This window comes from Erpetoichthys calabaricus, chromosome 9, assembly GCF_900747795.2.
Source record: "Erpetoichthys calabaricus chromosome 9, fErpCal1.3, whole genome shotgun sequence".
Taxonomy (NCBI): Eukaryota; Metazoa; Chordata; class Cladistia; order Polypteriformes; family Polypteridae; genus Erpetoichthys; species Erpetoichthys calabaricus.
In genome coordinates, this window is record NC_041402.2 from 92,994,263 (window position 1) to 93,014,727 (window position 20,465).

Below are 20,465 nucleotides of genomic sequence, written 5' to 3' on the forward strand. Positions count from 1 at the left end.
TAAGACTGAAATGGAAATGATACCACTTAAGTCATACACAAAAAAATAAATAAATAAAAATAATTATAATGCCAGACTTAAAATCCCACACAACTGGTCAGCTACATTTGAACAACTACATCATTCCAATGCATTTGAAATCCTAACCTTTTTTTCATCTCTAACTGGCAGTTGGAAATTGACGCAGAAGTGACAAGTGAGGGTAGAAGGTCAGATGCATAAATGTACATTGGTCAAGAAAGAAACTTATACAGTAAAAAAGAGAAGTATCATTTAAGCATCTGTCATCAATTCTACATCTCAACTTCACTAAACTATGCAGTCAGGTTGTTGGACCTTTACTGGCCAAGAGGACTGCAGGAATATGGTTTCATTCTTCGCAAACTTTGACCATTTTCAGTCAGAGATTAATAGTGATAGACGACATCCGTTTCTGATTTGTTGTCCTGTTAAATTGTCGTCTTAGTTCCAGATTTTAAGAAAACTGTCCCAGGATCCTGTGGCGGCAGCCATGCCATCAGCAGTCACACCGATACAGCTGACTCTGTTGTCATGACCTGACAGCACTCCTGTGAATTGAAGAAAAAGGATATTTATCAGAATTGTAAAATGATTTCTAATGTGGGTGAAGAAAATCCCTAGAGGCACTGTATTAACATTTAAAGGGGAAGTTGCATTGGGTACCAGGAAAAGACTCATCCAGGCTGAAAAACTCACGTTTTTATTTCCATTGCCTGTATAACCCATCCATCCATTATCCAACCCGCTATATCCTAACTACAGGGTCATGGGGGTCTGATGGAGCCAATCCCAGCCAACACAGGGCACAAGGCAGGAAACAAACCCTGAGCAGGGTGCCAGCCCACCGCAGCCTGTATAACCCAATATTCCTAAATAAGGTTAAAGTATAACCTATTCAGTGTCAAAAGCAATAGTTCGTACATCATAAAAACACTGCTCCCCTTTATTTGACTAAAAAGACCTTTGTAAACAGAGTATTAGCTTGTTTTTTTTCCCTAGTAAATTATTTCTTCATATTTAGGGTTACAGATGGGAGCTTAAGAATAATGTCTTTGAGATGAGGGGAAAAAAGTACTTGTGAGAGACACACCATTTGTAAAGATTAAAACTGTTGTATGCAATTTGAAATGAAGAAAGTAACAAAATATCAACCCTCAACTTCCAATGCAGGTGTATCTGGAAATGACACATCTAGTAGAACAAAGACGGATAATAATACATTCTAGTGGTTGTCTTTTTATTTACTGTTTCTGTGAGCATTAATGAAAGACCCTATTTGGGCTCACCTCCTGTAAGTATGGAAGAGGAAGGCTAAAGAAGATATCTTAAAACATGGGATACTTTAGCTGACAAATGGTCTTTTTTTCCTATCAACAATTGAAACCATATTTTATGTAAAACTTTACATTCTATATGTAGATAATAACATGACACATTTTAAAATGTTTTAAGTCAATGCCCCAGACCCCAAAAACTGGATTAATCATTTGCATAAATGAAGAATGGATGAAAAAAAGAATGGATAGCCTTAAAAATCCAAGCAACAATTATAACCGTTTTGAATATAGAGTATGAGTCAATATGTTAAAAAAAAAAAAAAAAACAGAACATCTCCTATATAACTGCAAAAAAAAATGAAAGTAAAGCAGGCATATTCAATACACTTAAGTCTTTAAGGACAAGCAAAGTTGATTTTTACTAGGCTACAGACTAGAAATGGACCTTCAAAACAACAAACACGGATCAGACTGGAAACCAGAATCCTTTTGTTTAATCTGTGCAATGATCTTCCTCTCTGTTATCATCAACCTGCCATAGTTCAACAATTAATTAATGGACAGATATAGTTGGTTTCCATTTAATCAGTTTCTACTTTGTTTTATGTGTGTTTTAACAAATCTATGTCTTTATGTGTACTAATTCTGTATTTAGTAGTTTGTCTAATCTATACTTGCGTTTTCCCTAAGAACTTGTCAAAACAGTAAATGCCTGCACTCAGTTAAAAACGTTGTGTAAATAATGAGTTGAATTGAATGTAATAAAGGTGGATGAAACATTGAACTTGCATGATAGTTGTAAATGGCCACTGACAGCAAGAAAGAGCAGTTATAGTATCAAAGGCACTCACCGACACGTTCTGCCTTTAGTGTGTCCCAGATGTTGCAGTTGAAATCATCATAACCAGCCAAGATGAGACGCCCACTCCGAGAAGTAGAAATAGATGTAATTCCGCAGATGATGCTCTCATGTGAGAATGCGATCAGCTCTTGGTCAGAACGCAAGTCAAAAAGTTTGCAAGTTGCATCATCAGAACCAGTGCAAATGGCTTGGCCACTTGGGAAGAACTGAATATCGGGGAAAGAAAATAAAGGAATTCATGTGAAAGACAGTTGGATACATGAAAGTAGATGCTAAAACACAGGTTCAAACTCACACAAATAGCATTGATGTCTGACTCATGCCCATAAAATGTCTGTCGACAGGAGCCCTCTCGGATATCCCAAAGTTTGGCAGTCGCATCACAAGCCCCAGAAATAAAGAAGGTGAAGTCTGGTGATACTGCCAGGCTCATGCAGTCTCCACTATGGCCAGTATAAACTGTCTTCTGTGTTCCAGTCTCAATATCCCACAATGCACTAGAAGAAAAAAGAAAAAAAAAATGCACTGGCGATATTAGAAGATGCATCTTCATTTTTTAACCCTGAATTCTGGTGTATTATTCAGTGTTCCCCCTCTGTTATGCGCTGACAATATTCTCAACTACCATATAGTTCAAATCCATTGTTGCTCACCAGGTAGTATCACCAGAGCTAGTCACAATTTCATTATCATTCAGAAACCGGCAACAGGACAAATAACCTGCCAAACAAAAGGACAAAAGTTTAGAATTAAATTCAGTCAAACAAGGGTATATGGTCTAAAAGTTTAATGATGTTACTACTGTTGTGTCCGACCAACATTCAACATGTCACCTCTCTCCAGTGCCATGATGAACAAGAATGTTTTAAAATACATAACTTTAAACATGGACATGGTCAAACATAGCAGCTACATTAATTCATAATTTCTAATGAGCATCACTCATGCTGCAACATAAAGCTTAATGATCTAATAATTTACTATTTCTGCTTACCTGTGTGGGCAGCTAGCTCACGGCTGACCTTTACATTTCCCTCACGGGTTTTTAGATTGTAAATAGAACACATATTGTCCAACCCTCCACAAGCCACAAAGTTCCCAGATGGAGCATAAGCACAGGTCATGACCCAAGAGGAGCGAAGAGGGATGGCATTGACCTAGAATATAGAAAGAAATTTATCTCATGCTTTACTCAAATCTCAAAACCTTGCCATCTTTAGTGCCCAAGAGCATATGGATGTTAGGAGATTACTGGATAAAGGGCTGTCATCTTTAATCTTTACCCATGCTTTATCAGCAGGCAGCCATCATCCTGGAAGCAGTCACTTCCACGAATATTTTTTGTGTGTAGTCTGTGTGCTGTTTGTTGTATGGCAATGTAATCTGACTTCTGTCATCTGATCAAAAAATATAAATGTCCCATCATAATCTGTTAAATGTGCATATCTTTAAAACATAGGTAAGAAGTAGAATACACCGAAAAAACTGACATTGACTCTATCCAGATTTGGATCTGAACAGGATCAGTGTGTTGTGTGAATAAGTTTTATTATCTCCAGAACATAATTCTGAAATGACATGTAAATTACTGTTTTCATATTATTTCTTTTAAAACCAGAACTGAAAACATGTTACACTGTGAAGGAAATGACATAAGTATCCCTGCTATAAAACAAGCCCTTAAAATGCTATTATTAATGTAAATACTATTCACTGCCTTTCCAATACACCATTGTGAAACCATGTACAGTAAATACATGGTACTTCTTCAGATATTTCTGGTGATTAGAGTTTGTCCTACCTCAGTAGCATGTTTGAAAATCCAATTGTCTGTTTTTGGATAGAGAGAAATCCTGGGAATGTGCCTTAGTAATTAAAGACTGATATAGTAGGCACTGCATGTGGATGTTGTGTGGGGTCTGGGGGGAGTGTGGTGGGGTGGTATTTTGCTGGTTTAATGGCTGATGTCAAAATTGTGGTAGTGTGAGAAAAGCGCTATATAAATGTAATGAATTATTATTATTATTATTGCAGCAGCTGTTAGTCAGTACACAATAGGTGCTTTAATTTACAGGAAGCTAAACCAATGTGGGGAAGGTCTAATGATCCTGGGTTTGAATCCTGTGCTTCTGCATTATCTTCTCTATATTGGATTTCTTACTGGTTATTCCCATTTTGTGCCAATAATTCCAAAAAAATTAATTAGTGATTCCAGATTGAACACTATATGTAATTGATTATGTCATAAATTGAGAACTACAATGGAATGGCTCCCTGTTTAGGGCTGTCCTTGCCTTATGGCCAGTCCTGCTGGACTTAGGCTCTGGCCTGCTGCAAACCTACATTAGATTAAGTGAGTTTAGAATAGCATGTTATGATAATGGAAAGACATACTTAACCTATAACTTCCCTGATTCGTATATCCTTCTTTGGAAGTCACAGAGAGTGTAAGGTAATATGGATTGGTGTTTGTGGGTGTGGAGAAAGTATCTAAGCTGTCCCTACCTCTACAAAAGGATCAGGACATTGGTTGAGCTTATAGATGTTGTTTATGCCATTGTATGGCATATGTTTACATTGTTCCTCTGTCACCCTTCTCCTTTGTTCTCAATAAAGCATTTAACTCTATATTTCTATGGGATAGGGTGGCCCACACCACAAAAGTGCCTGAAGAATGTAAGGTACTCTAATTACTACTTAAAAATGTCAATTCATCCCTCCACCCATTTTAATACCATTTATCCTAATGAGTGGCATTTTGGCAACAAGATGAGCAGGATGGGCCAGATTTTTTTTTTCTATTGTAGTGTGCTGGCGATCCTGATAAAAGTTATTTATCTAAAGATTAGCTCAAATTTAAAATAATTTTATGCTGTACAGCAAACAGTTCCTAAAACAGTTATTAGTAATTAGTATTAGATAAGCAGGCATGTCATAAATGCCATTATGACAACAATTATGGTTTGGTTACCATCTATTCTGAACAAGGCTGTAGTAAAATTCAGTTCTTAATAAAAACATATATTCTTATTGCATGAGGCTAGCAACTGGGTGTGCCACTGTATGTACTGCATAAAAATCAATCTAAAATAATCCTTGTGGCTGTCATCTGCAGCTGTGTAATAAACAGATTGGTTCTACAGTGACTTTGACCTTGATTTAATCAGTTCAAAAAAACACTGTTTGGATAAACGCAGTCTACAGGCAAAAAACTAAATGAGCTGCTGAGGTGGTGAAACATTAACATATCACTTTACTACTCTACTGCCACCTTTTATATTAAGCTCTACTTCATTATACCTAATACTGCAAGTATTATGATTATCATAGTCTCAATGCCTAAAGTGAGTGATACTACTCTAATAACTATTCTAATCACATTTCTTCCAAATGTCTCAATGAATCATCCAGGAACTGAGAATAGACTTGAGACAAATACACCAGAGCTCCCCGCATATCAAGACAAATGCTCATTTGCTACTTTTTTATTAAAGGATGTACATCCTTATAAAGGGATTGCTTTATATTTGTGATTTATCTGCTGTGAAACACAATCAAGTTGCTGGGTTTATTCAGCTAGGAAGCACTTTATATAAATTCACTGTTACCTCGGGTTTGCAGTAAATTAGGCTTATTAGGCTTATTAACAAACAAAAAAAGATCTCACAAAATAGACATACCTTATTGGTAGTGTAACTGTCCCAGACAATGAGTTTGCCATCCTGTGAGGCACTGACCAACAGCCTGCAAATACAAAGAGTTTCTGGTAAGATTTCTTCATTTTTTGAATTGATATTTGATTAAAACACTCCACAGAATGTATCTCTATTTCATACCTTTACAATCATGTCTTGCAGTACATTGGCTATCCTTTCATATCCCAAAAATATGCATGTTAGATTAATTGGTTACTGTAACATTCAACATGAGTGTATGTGTGTGTGTGTTTGCACTGTGATAGCCTGCCGTCCAATCCAGGGTTGGATGCTGCATTGTACCTGTGGCCTAATGTTGGAATACAATCCCACATATTCTACACATATCCAATTTAGCATATAAAATCTATGCAAAGTTATTAATGTGCATTGGGAATATTTTGAAAATAAATTGTGGGTACAGAAATTGGTTGGATGTATTCTATAATGGTAGGCAAACTTGGTTCTTGTAGCCCACTCTTCCTTTCCGGGTATTTTGGTTAATTACGATGTTATTTATTATACAGTACCTGCAAGTGGGGCTGAGATCCAAGTAGCTGCATCCTTTCCTCATTCTCTTTTTTGCCCTGTTGTCTACCCCACACATCGTTAATTATTATCATTTGGATAAAATTAAAGGAACAAACTCCACAGAAAAAAAGAAAAATTACAGTATAGAGTTTTACATGCAAAAATATGTCAAAATTGTTATGTTTTTAATTTTTTTAATATAAATCTCACTATACTGCAGTGGCGTGTTGTCTACTAGCGCCGTGGCCCCTGATCTCTGAGAGTCCTACCTCCAACCTATCTATGGACTTAGCCCCTGATCTTCAAGAGCCCAGCCCTTCTTCCTCCTGTTCAGCGTTCCGAGTACTCATAGACAGCGCGAAAACTAAACTGGGGATCTCCCACTTCACATTAACTGCACAAAAACTCCAAGGCCCTTCAACAAAAACAACATTTAGCACATTTTCATACAAAATATGTAGCTCAAAGTGCTTTACAGGATAAAGAACGAGAAAAAAGACAAAATATAAAAATAACATTAGGCAATACTAATTAGCATAGAATAAAAGTACGGTCTGATGGCCAGGGAGAGGCAGAAAAGACCAAAAAAAACTCCTGACGGCTGGAGAAAAAAACAAAATCTGCTGGGGTTCCAGGGCACGAGACCACCCAGCCCCTCTAGGCATTCTAGAATAAAATAGAATAGAATGCCTTTTATTGTCACTATACACATGTACAATGAGATTAAAAGCAGCTCCTTCAGTGCAGACATATATGTAGAACACAACAAGTAAATAAACAAATAAACAAATGGTGCGAAAAGTTGCAAAAAAAGTTCTGCAACACTATATACATATGGAAAGAATAATAACTATTGCACTATTGAGTTATTGTACATTATTTACATACTGGAAAGAATAAATAACTATTGCCCTATTGGGTTATTGCACATAATTTAAATACTGTATTGCACAATAATGATGATCATGTGCAGTAAGTAGTGGATGTTGGACCCTGAGAGTAATGCTATTATACAGTATACAGATATTACACAGTTATTAGCAGTACCATTTAGATATTGGATATTGCACAGTTGATGGACAGAAGGAAGTCCAGGGGTTGGGGGATTAGACTGTGTAGTCAGTGCATATGTGAGTTTAGAATGGTTATGGCTTTTGGGAAAAAACTGTTCTTGAGTCTGTTTGTCCTCGTTTTGATGCACCTGTAGCGCCTCTCTGAGGGCAACAGGTCAAACAGATCAGAGCCAGGGTGGGAGCTGTCCTTGATGATGTTTTTTGCTCTACTGAGGCAGCGGGAGGTGTAAATGTCCATCAGGAAGGGGAGAGGGCAGCCGATGATCTTCTGTGCTGCCTTTACTACTCGCTGAAGCCTCTCCCTGTCTGCCATGGTGCAGCTGCCGTACCATACTACCTAACATAAATGATCTCAATCAGCCCTCATAGTTTTCAGGCTTCACATGGAAGGAGTCCACGAAGGACACAGACACACACACACACTGGTCCTCAATGCGAAAACTCCATGAGGATGGTCTCCCTTGCTTTACCAAACAACACAGGTGGAGAGAGGAAAAGGCATTCATCGATCCATTTTTTAAACCTGCGTAGTCCAGTGCTGAATCGTTTTACACTCTACCGAGCAGTATCGAGTGCTAGACTGGGACCCATCATTGGGAGGTCAGTCGATCGTTGCCCACACTTAAGCTCACACCCATACTTTAGAGTGCTCGGTTAACCTGTTCTACAACATACTTTTGGAAAAAAAAGTAGGTTGTGGAATTGTAGCAGAAAAAAAGAAACATGGCTAATAAAAACTGCTATTTTATTTCAGTGGTATTTCAGCTAGGGCAGGACAAATTAGTAATACTGACCCGAGAAATCTGAAAGCTGCTTATAATTAAAAAATATAATAAAAAAAAATAAAGCGTTGCCTCTGTAATCCAGCATTAAACGGTGAAATCCCACTTTAACTTGGAACGATGACAGTAAAGAGAAAATTAATCAATTTTCCGCTCCCACTTATTTCAATATAGGGCTACGAGTACGGAGCCAAATAAGGGTTTTATCGCGTGCACGATACTGCAGGTACTGAGTGAGCATTGACTGTACCCCAAGCTTTAAATAATAATACACTAGAACACAACACTAGTTTTAACAGAAAAAATATGGACTAAGAACCATATCGCGGTTAAAAATAAAACTATGCCCGACTTGATTAGCACATACAAGTTGGGCGTGGCTAAATCAGCGTTCTCCTATTGTGGGCTCCGGGTAAACGCTATGGGTCCGGAAATTCTCAGGTAAAACTTCTCCAAGTTGCAAAAGAACTAAATAATAATAATAATAAAATACGGAGGAAAAGGAAAGAAAACCGACAAAAATACGGAATCGAGCGAGATCGTTTGATGAGGACGAAGTGTTTACTCAAAAGGTTTTTTTTTGGCAAACCAGGTTTTCATTAATTTGCCTTGTACTGTATACTGTATGGTGTAAATGTAAATGCTTTGCGAATGCAACATTATGAACGATATCTGGTTAGGTTGGTAGGCGAAACATATTAGAGGCCTGGTAGAGACTAAAGTTTCATCCAGCGTTTGTTCCTGCGTGGACCTTATGGTACAGGTATAGCATACTCTATTACCCAGAATCTGGCCGGGAAAACGGATGGACCGGTTTTTATTTGAATTATTATATATATTTTTTAAATATATAAGCATTTTTAAATGTCAGATTTCTGCACCCAGCCATTATAAACATCCACTGAGGAAAATGTTCGAATTTAAACAAAAGCCTATATAACATAAACCACTGTTAATTTTTTAGGATGTAATGATTAGCATTGCCCACTCGCAACCCATGAATCTTGTGTTCAAATCCCAGTCCAGTCATATCTGGTTTACTTGTTCTCCTTGAGAAATTTTAAACTGACTGGTGACTCTAAATTGCCCCTATGTGCCATGTGTGTTCGTGTATCCACGCTGGCTGCCTCCAGACAGGCTCCAAGCTAATGGGACAATGAATTAGTCACTCCACATTCAGAAAATGAATAGGCTTTGATTCGTATTTATTATACAGTATATAATGCTTTATTTTATTGATATTTTTAATGTTACTTTTTATGGTTACTATTGATTTTATGCTTTGTAAGGTTAACTTGATTGTCATGAAGGTGCCATAAAATAATATGTATTATTAGAGTGGTAGAGTGCCTTTTAATGCCTTTTCCATTGTCTTTTAATTTCTGTTATGCTAAGCTTTTTAAAAATTTCCATGTTAGACTTTGTTCAAGTACATTAAGTTAAATCCTGTATTTTTTCACAGCTGCAAAAATGCAAAATAACCAAATGCGTAATGTTCACACACAACACACACACATATATATATATATATATATATATATATATATATATATATATATATATATATATATATATATATATATATATATATACACACACACATATATACATATACAGGTTGTGTATACGATAACTTAATAAAATCGACCCAAAGTTATAAATATGCATTGGAAATGTTTTGTAAATAATCTGTTTTTTTCATTTTCTAAAATGCTAGAATACTTAAAATATATAAACATACATTATTTTTAAATTATATTGCATTAAAAGCCTTATAAAAACCCTAATTTGTTACATAAAATATCTCATAGTGGATGATAGACTTAAATAGCATAATTAAAAGTAAAATTAATTACAATTATTAGTTTGTAAATGTGTATTATTTGCATATTGATTAATGCTATGTAAAGTAAGATGGTACATGATTTAAAAATGCATAAAATGTTTTATCCACATAGAAATAGTAATTGCTTGATATTGGTAAGTATATTTTCAAGTTTATTGTACTGTAAAAATCAAACCAATACATTGCATATTTTGTATAACTTCCTATATATTAAATAAATACATTACAATCAGCCCATGTATTAATGAAGTATAAGAATGACCATATTATCACAAGTGTTTTCTAAAAATATCTAGCATTTTTCTGAAAGTGCCTGATTCAGTTTTAGCTTTGGGACAAGATAGGAATCAGCACCTGAGTGGTTGTGTGTCCGCTATCTTTTCAAATGTTTCATCAAAATATACAGAACTTCTGTGTTATTTTGAAGGTGTTATGCAATGGACTAACATGCTGTGCAGAGCAATGTCCTTTCTTGTAACTGTTGCTGCCAGAATACACTTTAATAACCTGTCACACTGTATTGGGAAAGAGTTCAGAAATTGCATGGATCTATAACATATACTCATATAACAGTAGAAGTAATAAAAAACATTAAATCCATAAGCCATATGTTTCATAGCCATGGGAAGCACATTTAACTAGGCAATCTTACCGGGAGTCAGTTGACCAGTGCATTGCATATATTTTAGCTAAATGTCCACGTAGGGTCCTTCTTGTCCTCAGCTGAATTCGTCCAACAACTTCTATTCCTGCAGCAATATCCGCAAGTGTTGTATCAGCCACAGCCTTACGGGCCTCCTGTAGATCAAAAAAAGTGCAACATTTCACAGATTCTTTTCAGTAGTTTTTAATGCCACCTTTAATTCACTGATTTGGACAATTCTATCAATTTCTTAATTCTACTTTTGCAATTATAATTTTTCAGTGTCACATGATGATGATAATTATTGTTACTATTTATATAAAGTATCTTTTCTAAACGATTAGCATTATCTATTTAAACATTATTTTTGTCACTTCATTTGCAGAAAAGTAACAAAACTACAACATCCATCATTGCTGTGATATTTCAAGGCAATTAATTGTGTTGTGGGTTTTAAAACCTTCAGTTAATTCCTGCACCACTAAAAGCAGGGAATCCTATATTTCTGAAGCCATTTGAGGATTTTATTAAGACATAATAACACCAAAAATTAAAATTCTGATATGATATCCAGATACCTCTGAATATGAAATATGGTATCAATATACAGTATGTCTATAGTGTATTCTGTCCCTGTGACATTTTTGATGCCTGCCATTCCAAACCAAGCTGAAGGTAATTTTTCTTCATTGTACTGTTGAATTGTCATTTTTTTTCTCTTAATAAGGTGGGTAACGCTGTATTATTTCTTTTCACACCTGTATTTCTCTTTGCTTTAAAGTACTGTTTGTTCCTACTGCACTGTATTATTTTTCCTGCATTGTTTGATTGTTTTTGAGTTGCAGTAGTAATTTCTTTGTAGCATGATTTGTACTAGTGCAACCTGGTAGCATACTGTTTCACAGAGCACTGACTTGCAGGCCCAAAGACGTGTTTAATTCCTGTGTGCATGTCGATTTTCACCATTGTCCTCAAAGACATTCATCTCAGCTTAGTTTTTCCCAGTATGAGTGAGTGTTTGATGTAAAAGACTGTTCTTGTAGTCATGGTATCTACACCGTAATGCTGTGGATATGTGTTACAATAGTCTTTCCATGGCTTGTGATGGATCAGGTTCAGTGCTAATAAGGAAAGTGACATTATAAAATAATAATTGATTGATTGAATGATGGGGTACTAAGGTCCTCACTTTGTCCTCTAAACACAGTGTTAACTAGGTTCAATGAGCATTTCTAAAATATACCTTTCTTTGCTAGCCTGCAGCACTTGGTCAGAGGTCTGGCTTTGCTAAGTGTTGATTAGAATGTATCCAGACAGCAAGAATTTTCAAAATGCAGTGCCAAACATACAATTGCAACATATTGTCATAACTGTTGTAAAACTTAGATATCTGTAAAGCCCTGAACTTTTTCACAAGAAAATTGTAGGCCCACGTGGCTGTATATATATTATATATAAAATCTTTAAACACTACAGAGTTTTGTGTTCTAAGAAGAAAGAACAAGACAAATACTGCAAACTCCAGGAACCCTGAAGCTTATCTAGCAGTTTTGCTTATTCTGTATGTGACAACATTTTTGTCACTAAGGGGCTTTGAATCATTTCCCAGTATGTGAAGTGGCTCTGCATAGTGGCTACTTTTCTGACAGAGTCAACATATAATTATTACTATGAGGGGAGCAGCATTTGCTGCTTCAAGAGGTACTATTTTCAAGAGGTAGGCTAGTGTTTTTCAATTAATTTTTTTGAGGAAATCAATGTTGACGAACACCCTTTTGCAAATAATAAAAAAAAAAAAACTGACAGGTTTTCTAAGTGAACACAGCTACAGGAGATATTTAAATAAATAATTCTAAATACCTCACTGCAGCAAGGCTTAGGGTTGGTCTTAGCTTTATGCCCCATGCTGCCAGAGCTGGCGGTGATTCCGCATGATAATAAATATGAAGAAGGGGTTTTCAGACTTAAGAGTTAGATGGCCCTTTTGTAAGTGTAAACAGTGTGGTATGTTTCATTCTGTAAGAGGACAATGCTGCTTGTATTTATTTACAATAGAGAATCTATTTTAAATGTTATCGTTATAGCCAAGACATACTAAAGAAAAGTAGTTATTTAATTCACAGCAGGGCCTAATTAACACTGATTAACTACAATTAACACTTAGTACCTGACATAAACCCATTCATGAGATCACAGCTTTATCTCCTCTCCACGCCCACATGTTTTACTTTCAAGTATCTCTATTACAACCACTCTACTTTATATTTCATCACAAGAACTATGGATTGCATTGCACAGATGCAGACAGTGATTGCCTGTCTACCCAAGTTTCTCAGGTCACTCACAGCAATCTGTTTCTTCAGTGATTCTGCCTCTTGACGGAGCTGCTCAATCTCTCCCATTATCACGTCTCTTTAGGCCAGTCAGTTGGGACAAAATCTGATATCAGTGCAGAGTAGAAGGAAGAAACCTCAGTGCAGGACCTGCATGAGAAAATAGTACATATGTATAAATTTAACTTCATGCAAAAGTCAGAAGGAAAAGAGAAGGAGAGAACAGAAATAAATATGAGTGATGTCTTTATGTGTCATACGCAACTGTGCAGGCCTCACTCTCAAGAACCCCTCCACCTGAGTTTGCATATTGATGTAAATGAATTGCTGGCAACTCAGAATGAATTGGCTGGGCCCTGATAATTTACATGCATAGCAGGCCAATAATGCAAAACTGATTTGGGAAGAATTAACTCTGTGCTTGCCAGTGTGCAAGGAATGCCAGTGTTACATGAGTTGTTGGGGAAGGATAGCAGTTAGCAATTAATTTGAAAAGCCACAATTGGGTTCATTCATTCATTCATTCATTTTCTAGACCTGCTTTTTCTAATAAAAGGTCACAAAGAGCTTGGGGGCACCCTCCCTGGGGAGGGGTGGGGGGACACCCTCCCTGTATTACAGTGCAAGATAGGAACCAACACTGGACAGGAAAGGAGTCCATTGGAGATCACAAAATTAAGTAGTGTCACGGCTAATAAGCCAAATTGCTACACAATGTAGTGTTCCAATGTATGCAGTAGAAGTGCACGATACTACCCTGCTTGAATGATTATACTGAGAAATGAAAGGAAATTGTAAATAGCAGAGGACAGAAATTCTTTATTTGATCATAATAAAATAATCCTTACCTTGATGTCTGCTTGTTTCCACTCTACTTCAAAGGACCCTTTTCTCTTTAATGCTTTTTCTAAACCTTTCTTTTAAAGGCTGCTGCCTCTCCCATTTGCTTCCTGACCCTGTCTGTGTCAAACTCCTGTACTTGCCTAACAAGTTATGCCTAATTTGACTAAAATTTGGTTGAATCTCAGAGAGAATGACAGAGGGAGGGAGCAGGGAAAGAGAAAGAAGAATGAAAACAGACAATCAGGATGTGTGATAAAGGGAGTTAAGAAACATAAAGTGTAGAGAAAAACAAATAAACGTAATAATATTAGCACAAAGAACAAATTTGAATAATATATGAAATACAAAAAAATGTGAAATACAGAAGAAGCATGAAGTGTGTTTATATTTCCTTGCTGTCCTAATTTACTGTTCACTGACAAAGGGGTATTTCTGCTATTACTCCCTATCCTATTTTTTTAATTGCTGTACCCCTCAAGTGGCTCTTAACTGTCAATCAGCTTAGCAGCCACTTCCAGCCCCACCCCTTACCCTGGGATAATCCAGCTCACTGAGATTATGGGTTTCCAGGTCGACTGCTGCTGCCAACAGCAATTTTAGTTATTAAGAGAAAGCAAGTTTATGATTTGAAAATGTCATGAACATCAGGAAACTCATTTCCTCTTTACTGCTGGTGCCTTTACTTTGTCTTTGACAGAAGATTTAGCTTTGATGCTCTGCTACTTGTACACTCATTGGTATCTCAGCATTTAGTTGTTTTTTTTTTTTTAATTTGTGTTTGGAGGGAAATTTTATTTTACTCATAGCAAGCCTTGAAAATGAGAGCTCCTTGTGCAGGCCTTCATATGCATAGTATGTTCATTCCTAGGAAGACTGCTATATAATTGTAACAAAAATGTACATTCTCAGATTTGCTTAATCCAGTTCAGGGGTCTAGGGGAATGAAGACTGTACAACGCTGGACAGAGAGCCAGTCCAACACAGAGCCCACTCACACATCCTGGCAAATATGGAACTGGAAGTTAGCCTAGGATATATCTTTGAGGATTTGAGAATAAAACTAACACAGACAAAAACCAGGTGCGGGATGAGCCATTGGATTTGTGAGCCAATGAACAACTGCGTACTTAAAGAAATGTTTGTTGTAAAGTTAAAAGGTTTTGAAAGAATGGAAAGCAAAGGGATAGATAAAACATAAGAAAAGCATAGTGGTCTACTTAATTCCATCCTTTTATCATTTGTTTTCAGTCTAACCTACACAAAAACATTTAAGCTGGAGTCAAGAACCAACACTGGAATGGATGCCGATCTATTGCAGGGCAAACTCATACAGGGCCAATAAAAGGGACATTATAGCAAATGCAATCTGCATGGGGATAACGCAAAAATCAAAACCAGGTCAAATATGATTTACAGCAGAACTGAGGGTATTCTAGAGCCATAGACAGTAATTATTTTTCTAGTAGTCAACTTTTCCTGTCCTCAGCACTCGGGCTTTATGGAAGGCAATATTATAGAATAAATAGTTTGCTTAGTAGTATATAGTATAGTATGTAGTAGAGATACATATGGTTTATGTAAAAAAAAGAAAAACTACAGGATAAGAAAAAACTAAATTACATAGTTTAAGATGACTTAGGAAATCCAAATTAGGTGCATAATTTCAAATTGGCCTTTTATTTATATAATAAGTATTTAAAATCCCTTGCAAAACGTATAGATAAAAATTGAAACAAAAACCATAAAAATTGGAATTATTGCCTTTTGACTAGCTTCTTTCTTCACCATATGTTGCATTTGATTTTAATATGAATATATTCCTATATAGATTTATGGTGACTTTTACTTTATTTTTAATTTTGACTCATCATGAAAATCAGTTAGTATGTTAAAAATAAAATTGCACTGCATCAAGTACTATCTATCTATCTATCTATCTATCTATCTATCTATCTATCTATCTATCTATCTATCTATCTATCTATCTATCTATCTATCTATCTATCTATCTAAGTTAAGTATCTATCTAATTAAGTTAATGACTTTTCTAAGTAAATATTCATTGTTGAGTGGAATTAAGCAAGTTCTAACTCATGCTTGTCTCTTGTAAGCTTGTACACTTATATTAGAAGGTAGTATGATGTAATGGTTGAAGCTCTGGACTTAAAACCTTTAGGTTGTGGGCTCAAATCCCTCTACTGACACAGTGTGACCAAATCACCTGCCTGTGTTCCAATTGAAAAAACAAAAGATATGTCACAAGTTGTATCTCAGTTGTTGTAAGTCGCCTTGGATGAAGGTGTCAGTCAAATAATAAGTAATCATATTATTTCTGTTCAGTGGTGAAATGCAGTATAAGTAAGCAGAAGTTTAAATGTACATAATCAAAATTAGGTGCCATGCTTTAAAAAGTCATCAGGTGCACTTTTGCAATATTTTATTTTTATTTTATGCGTATTTTTAATAGAATCACTTGGTTTAAAAAATCATGTTTTGTTAAAGTCCTAAATAAGATGAGTGGTATGAAATTTCACCAGACATTGAAGTAGCCCATCTTTTGCACTTACAGTGGAGGTCTATCTCATCCCAATGGAAAAGGGCACATGACATGTAGGTTTTGGTTTATATTATGTATGGTCTCATTATACTTATAGCTCAAGTGATGATTTTTTTCTTAATTGACTATCTCTTCTCATAACCACTTTGGTATCTCACAAAGTCACTACATTCTTTTTGTCTGTTGTTGAATTGTGATGAAATACATGGAAGAGTTGCTTGTGTTGTCTGCTAAAATAATGTCGTTAAGCATTATCAGTTAAAACAAGCTCTCATTATTATTAATGTGCATTACAAATTTGTACAGGCAAACAGTGGTGTTGGCATTGCTACTAGTCAACTAAACATCTTGCATTTGTAACTATGTAGTTCTTTATTTTAAAGAAAGTCTTTTCCTGCAATTCCCTGAAAACAGATTTATAATTCAGAAACTGAAATACTTGTATTCTTCAACATTAAGGTTATGACATGTTTCATTAGCAACAAACATTATTCTTCTGAGTAATGCAAAATTTTTGTCTGCCAAGTAAAATAAAACTGCCCATAAACAAGGGAATCGTTTTTTTTTTCCAAAATATAATGCCTTTTATGTTTTATTTAAAATAGGTACTACAGTCTTCAAAACACATTTCCTTAATTTAATGTTTAAGAAGTTTGGGGAGGTGGGGTGGAGTAGGGCGAAGTGTTGTTCTATAGATAAGGAACAAGTCACACGAGTATGGAAAGATTATTAAGTCTAGGTGCTATCCACAGGCTCAGCTGGACTAATGCATTTCCTGACTGAAGCAAAAAGTAGATTCTTACCTTACTTATTTGGGTGTCGTTTCTTTCTTTTTCTCTTCCAGTGAAGTTGTTGTACTGTTTTGGTTGACTCCCCCTGCTAGTCTCCCAGTCTCTTGCACTGTTACGGCTGTGAGAACAACGGGGAATTGGTAGGGATGAGTAGAGGAGATCAGATGTGACAGAGGATAAAGAGAGAGAGAGAGAGAGAGAGATGGGGGGGCAAGGGTTTAGGGAGAGATGGACTTGCAGAGAGGGTTTAGGGTTATTGGTAAAAGGAGAGAGAGAGAGAGAGAGAGAGAGAAGTACTTTAACATGAATCAGGTGATAAGGTTAAGTCCTGCAGAAAGCCAGTAATAGACACATAGATTTGAAAGGTGCTATATGAAACTGAGAGACGTTATATGTGTCAATAGGATTTGACTTCAATAACTTTTTTCACCTTCCTACTTATTACATATACTTAAGGAAAAAGACTATGGGGTTGTTTATAGCTGTTCCTTAGGTATTGGATGCATCCAAATTGTAGGTGTGTTATTAATGAAGTTAATACTTTTAGGCTACAAATGTACCTCAGCCCAGATACATGTAGAAAATATGATTGTTTCAGAAGCTAAAATTAGAATAAAGCAGGACCAAAATTTAACGTGTCTGCCATCTGAAATAAAGATAGGATTTAACAGAGCCTACATATTCTCTCTGCACTGTAAAGATGGCCATGTTTCCCTCCAGTCCTCTAGGAATTGTCTGTGTTAATTCATAACAGTTTTATGTAAAAGAAAGTATATCTGACTGTTGCATTTCTTGCTCTTACTTCTTTATCATGAAAAACCTGAGTTAGATTGAATAAACACTGGTATGTTTTGGCACAGTTACCAGATTACTAAGAGATTATATTATTATTATTATTATTATTATTATTATTATATAGGAGCTGTCAAAGATGTTAGCTGACAAGGTAAAATTCTTAGAGAAATCTCTGAAGCTCCTATTTCATCTAATATGAATTAAAGTCTTATCAGGTAAATATATAGTAATCCTTGAATGAAATTTCTGCACCCACTTCTCCTGTGCAGAGATGCTGAAATAAATGTATTAAAAAGAAAAAAAAAAACATTTTCTGATGTGAAGGTGAATACAATTTAAGTTTGAGCTTATACTACAAAGTCATGTTTTTCAAAATAATTGACACAACACTAAAATGGCAATGAAGATGTAAAAAACTGATGAAAGATTTTACACATACTGAAAGAATGTTTGAACTTAACACAGTGACTAGGTTGCAAACTAAACTCATTAACCTGCAGCCACGAGGCAGCAGTCACAATGTCATCAAACATCCATAGAAGTGAATTTACATTTTAAATACAGTAAATAAAGTTAACTATTAATTAAAGCAAAAATAATACATTTTGAAAAAAATAAATAAATGAGAGATCTTCAGTTATTTCCAGTATTTCATTTGGTTACTTGGTAGATGATGGATCTGAGATTCTATTTCAATGTATCCATAAAGTGCAACAGAGCAGAATGGAACACAAGATGATTTCAAATAATATATACAGTATATCTTACAGCTGTTAAAAAGAAGGGGACAGGCAGAGATCATTATAGGGCTGAAGGTTTACAGAATACAATCTTCTGCCTTTATCTTTCAGCTTTTTTGGATCTAATTCAACAAAAGATATCATGGTGTATAATTAAGGAAATGGGCAAGTGCTGCCTTACAGTACGTCACACATCCTGTTACTTTGAACTCTTCTTGTGCTCACATGTTCACTAATACTAATTTAATTTAAAAACTAATATGACATGTGAGTTAAAGATAATAGCTGCTGTTAGATAGTTCAGGCCAAAACAGACATTGAGAGTGAACTAAACATAGAAAGTAACAAAAAACAAATGAAATTCATATAAGCTGTCATATAAGAATCTGCCAGTAACAATAAAACAACTAGCTACAGGAATATTTGAGGAGATCAGAACAAAATGCAAGCCAGGAAACAACTTTGGACAGAATTCCAGTCCATTGCAGGGCCCATTCAGTCACACACAGGGCTAGTTTCGATTTGCCAGTCAACCTAACTTGAACGTTTTTGGCCATGTGTAATGGAAACTGGAGTACCTAGAGAAAATCCTTCACAGACATGGGGAAAATGTGAAAATTTCTAACAGAGAACAACCAGGCACAGGAATTGAACACAGGATGTTGGATCCATGAAGCGTCAGCACCACTGTGCTACCCAGCAAGAGTAATGGTCACATGTAAATTTTTAAATTTGTTTTATCAGCCTAATTTCAAAAACTTGACTGTGCAGCTTACATTTAATTAATTAAAAATAGGCAAACTTTACTTTCTTTGTTGATTGTAGGGAAATTTGTAGAGAAATCCATATCTACAACTAGTGCCCAACCAGTTGATTTGACTCCATAATACTGACATCCTTGTATATTGACTGTGTCAGCTAACTCAACTTTATTCTAGAGCTCTGTCTCTTAACTCTATAAATGTTGTGTTTCACAGTATAGACACATTGCCTTGTGATCAGCTTTAAAGGCACTATATGGAGAATATTGAATTAAGATAGATTATCAATACATCTTTAAGGCAAGGATCAGAATTGTCATATTTTAAAGATTTCACTTCAGCAATGCAACAAAAGAAGTGGTTCTTTAGTCTGAATTTGCATGTTTGGGATGAAGGAACATCAAATGTCAAACTCTTAACATTACACTTTTACATCTTTATTAATTATTGTATGTTTCTTGCAGTCTAAACTGTGTCTTGATAGAATGGTTGACATTTATTCCATGAAATGAAAAGCAATTACACTAATCTCAAGTGAGCCATAACTATGTATCGTGTCAATAGAGCTACATTCCAACTCAGTTTCGTGAATATTTGTAACTGAGACTATAAAGGCAGATTTGAATCATTTTTGCTGGTCACAATAATTTTATCTTAATTATTATTTTATCTTTTGAGCACAGCAGAATCTGACTCTGATTTTGCATCCAGGGATAACATTTAGAAATGCAGTGTAGTGGCTTTCCTGTGTATTTTTCTGGTTTTGCATAAATCACTTAACTCCAGGTTGACCCTGAGGTGAACTAAAAACAAGTTCTGGAGGTGTGTGGGATAGGAAGGAATGAAAGGGGTGCTTTCCTCAGTGATAATTCACTCTTTGAAGTGGCTCAAATGACACTATATATTTTTTATATA

The 20,465-nt window shown here is 35.6% G+C and overlaps 1 protein-coding gene across 2 annotated transcripts; it reads right to left on the minus strand.

Annotated features, from left to right (window-relative positions):
• Nucleotides 1-51: 51 nt before the first annotated feature.
• On the minus strand, nt 52-17,471 carry gnb3a (guanine nucleotide binding protein (G protein), beta polypeptide 3a). 2 transcript variants are annotated; one of them, XM_051931836.1, is made up of 9 exons: nt 17,267-17,471; nt 13,076-13,213; nt 10,740-10,885; nt 5,841-5,904; nt 3,155-3,317; nt 2,814-2,880; nt 2,456-2,657; nt 2,150-2,366; nt 52-569 (listed from the first exon to the last, which is right to left on the minus strand). In XM_051931836.1, exons 2-9 carry the CDS (start codon nt 13,130-13,132, stop codon nt 463-465), a joined length of 1,023 nt encoding a protein of 340 aa, XP_051787796.1. In that variant the 5' UTR covers nt 13,133-13,213; nt 17,267-17,471; the 3' UTR covers nt 52-462. The 2 variants fall into 2 exon arrangements, with proteins under 2 accessions (XP_051787796.1, XP_028665753.1); XM_028809920.2 differs by lacking the exon at nt 17,267-17,471 and adding an exon at nt 13,912-14,069.
• Nucleotides 17,472-20,465: the final 2,994 nt, after the last annotated feature.

Coding starts and splice junctions, on each gene's coding strand:
- gnb3a (XM_051931836.1), bottom strand. CDS start 13,132: ATGGGAGAGATTGAGCAGCTCCGTCAAGAGGCAGAATCACTGAAGAAA. Junction 3,318..5,840: donor ACAGTTACACTACCAATAAG/GTATGTCTATTT, acceptor TCTATATTCTAG/GTCAATGCCATCCCTCTTCG. Junction 2,367..2,455: donor CAGACATCAATGCTATTTGT/GTGAGTTTGAAC, acceptor CCCGATATTCAG/TTCTTCCCAAGTGGCCAAGC.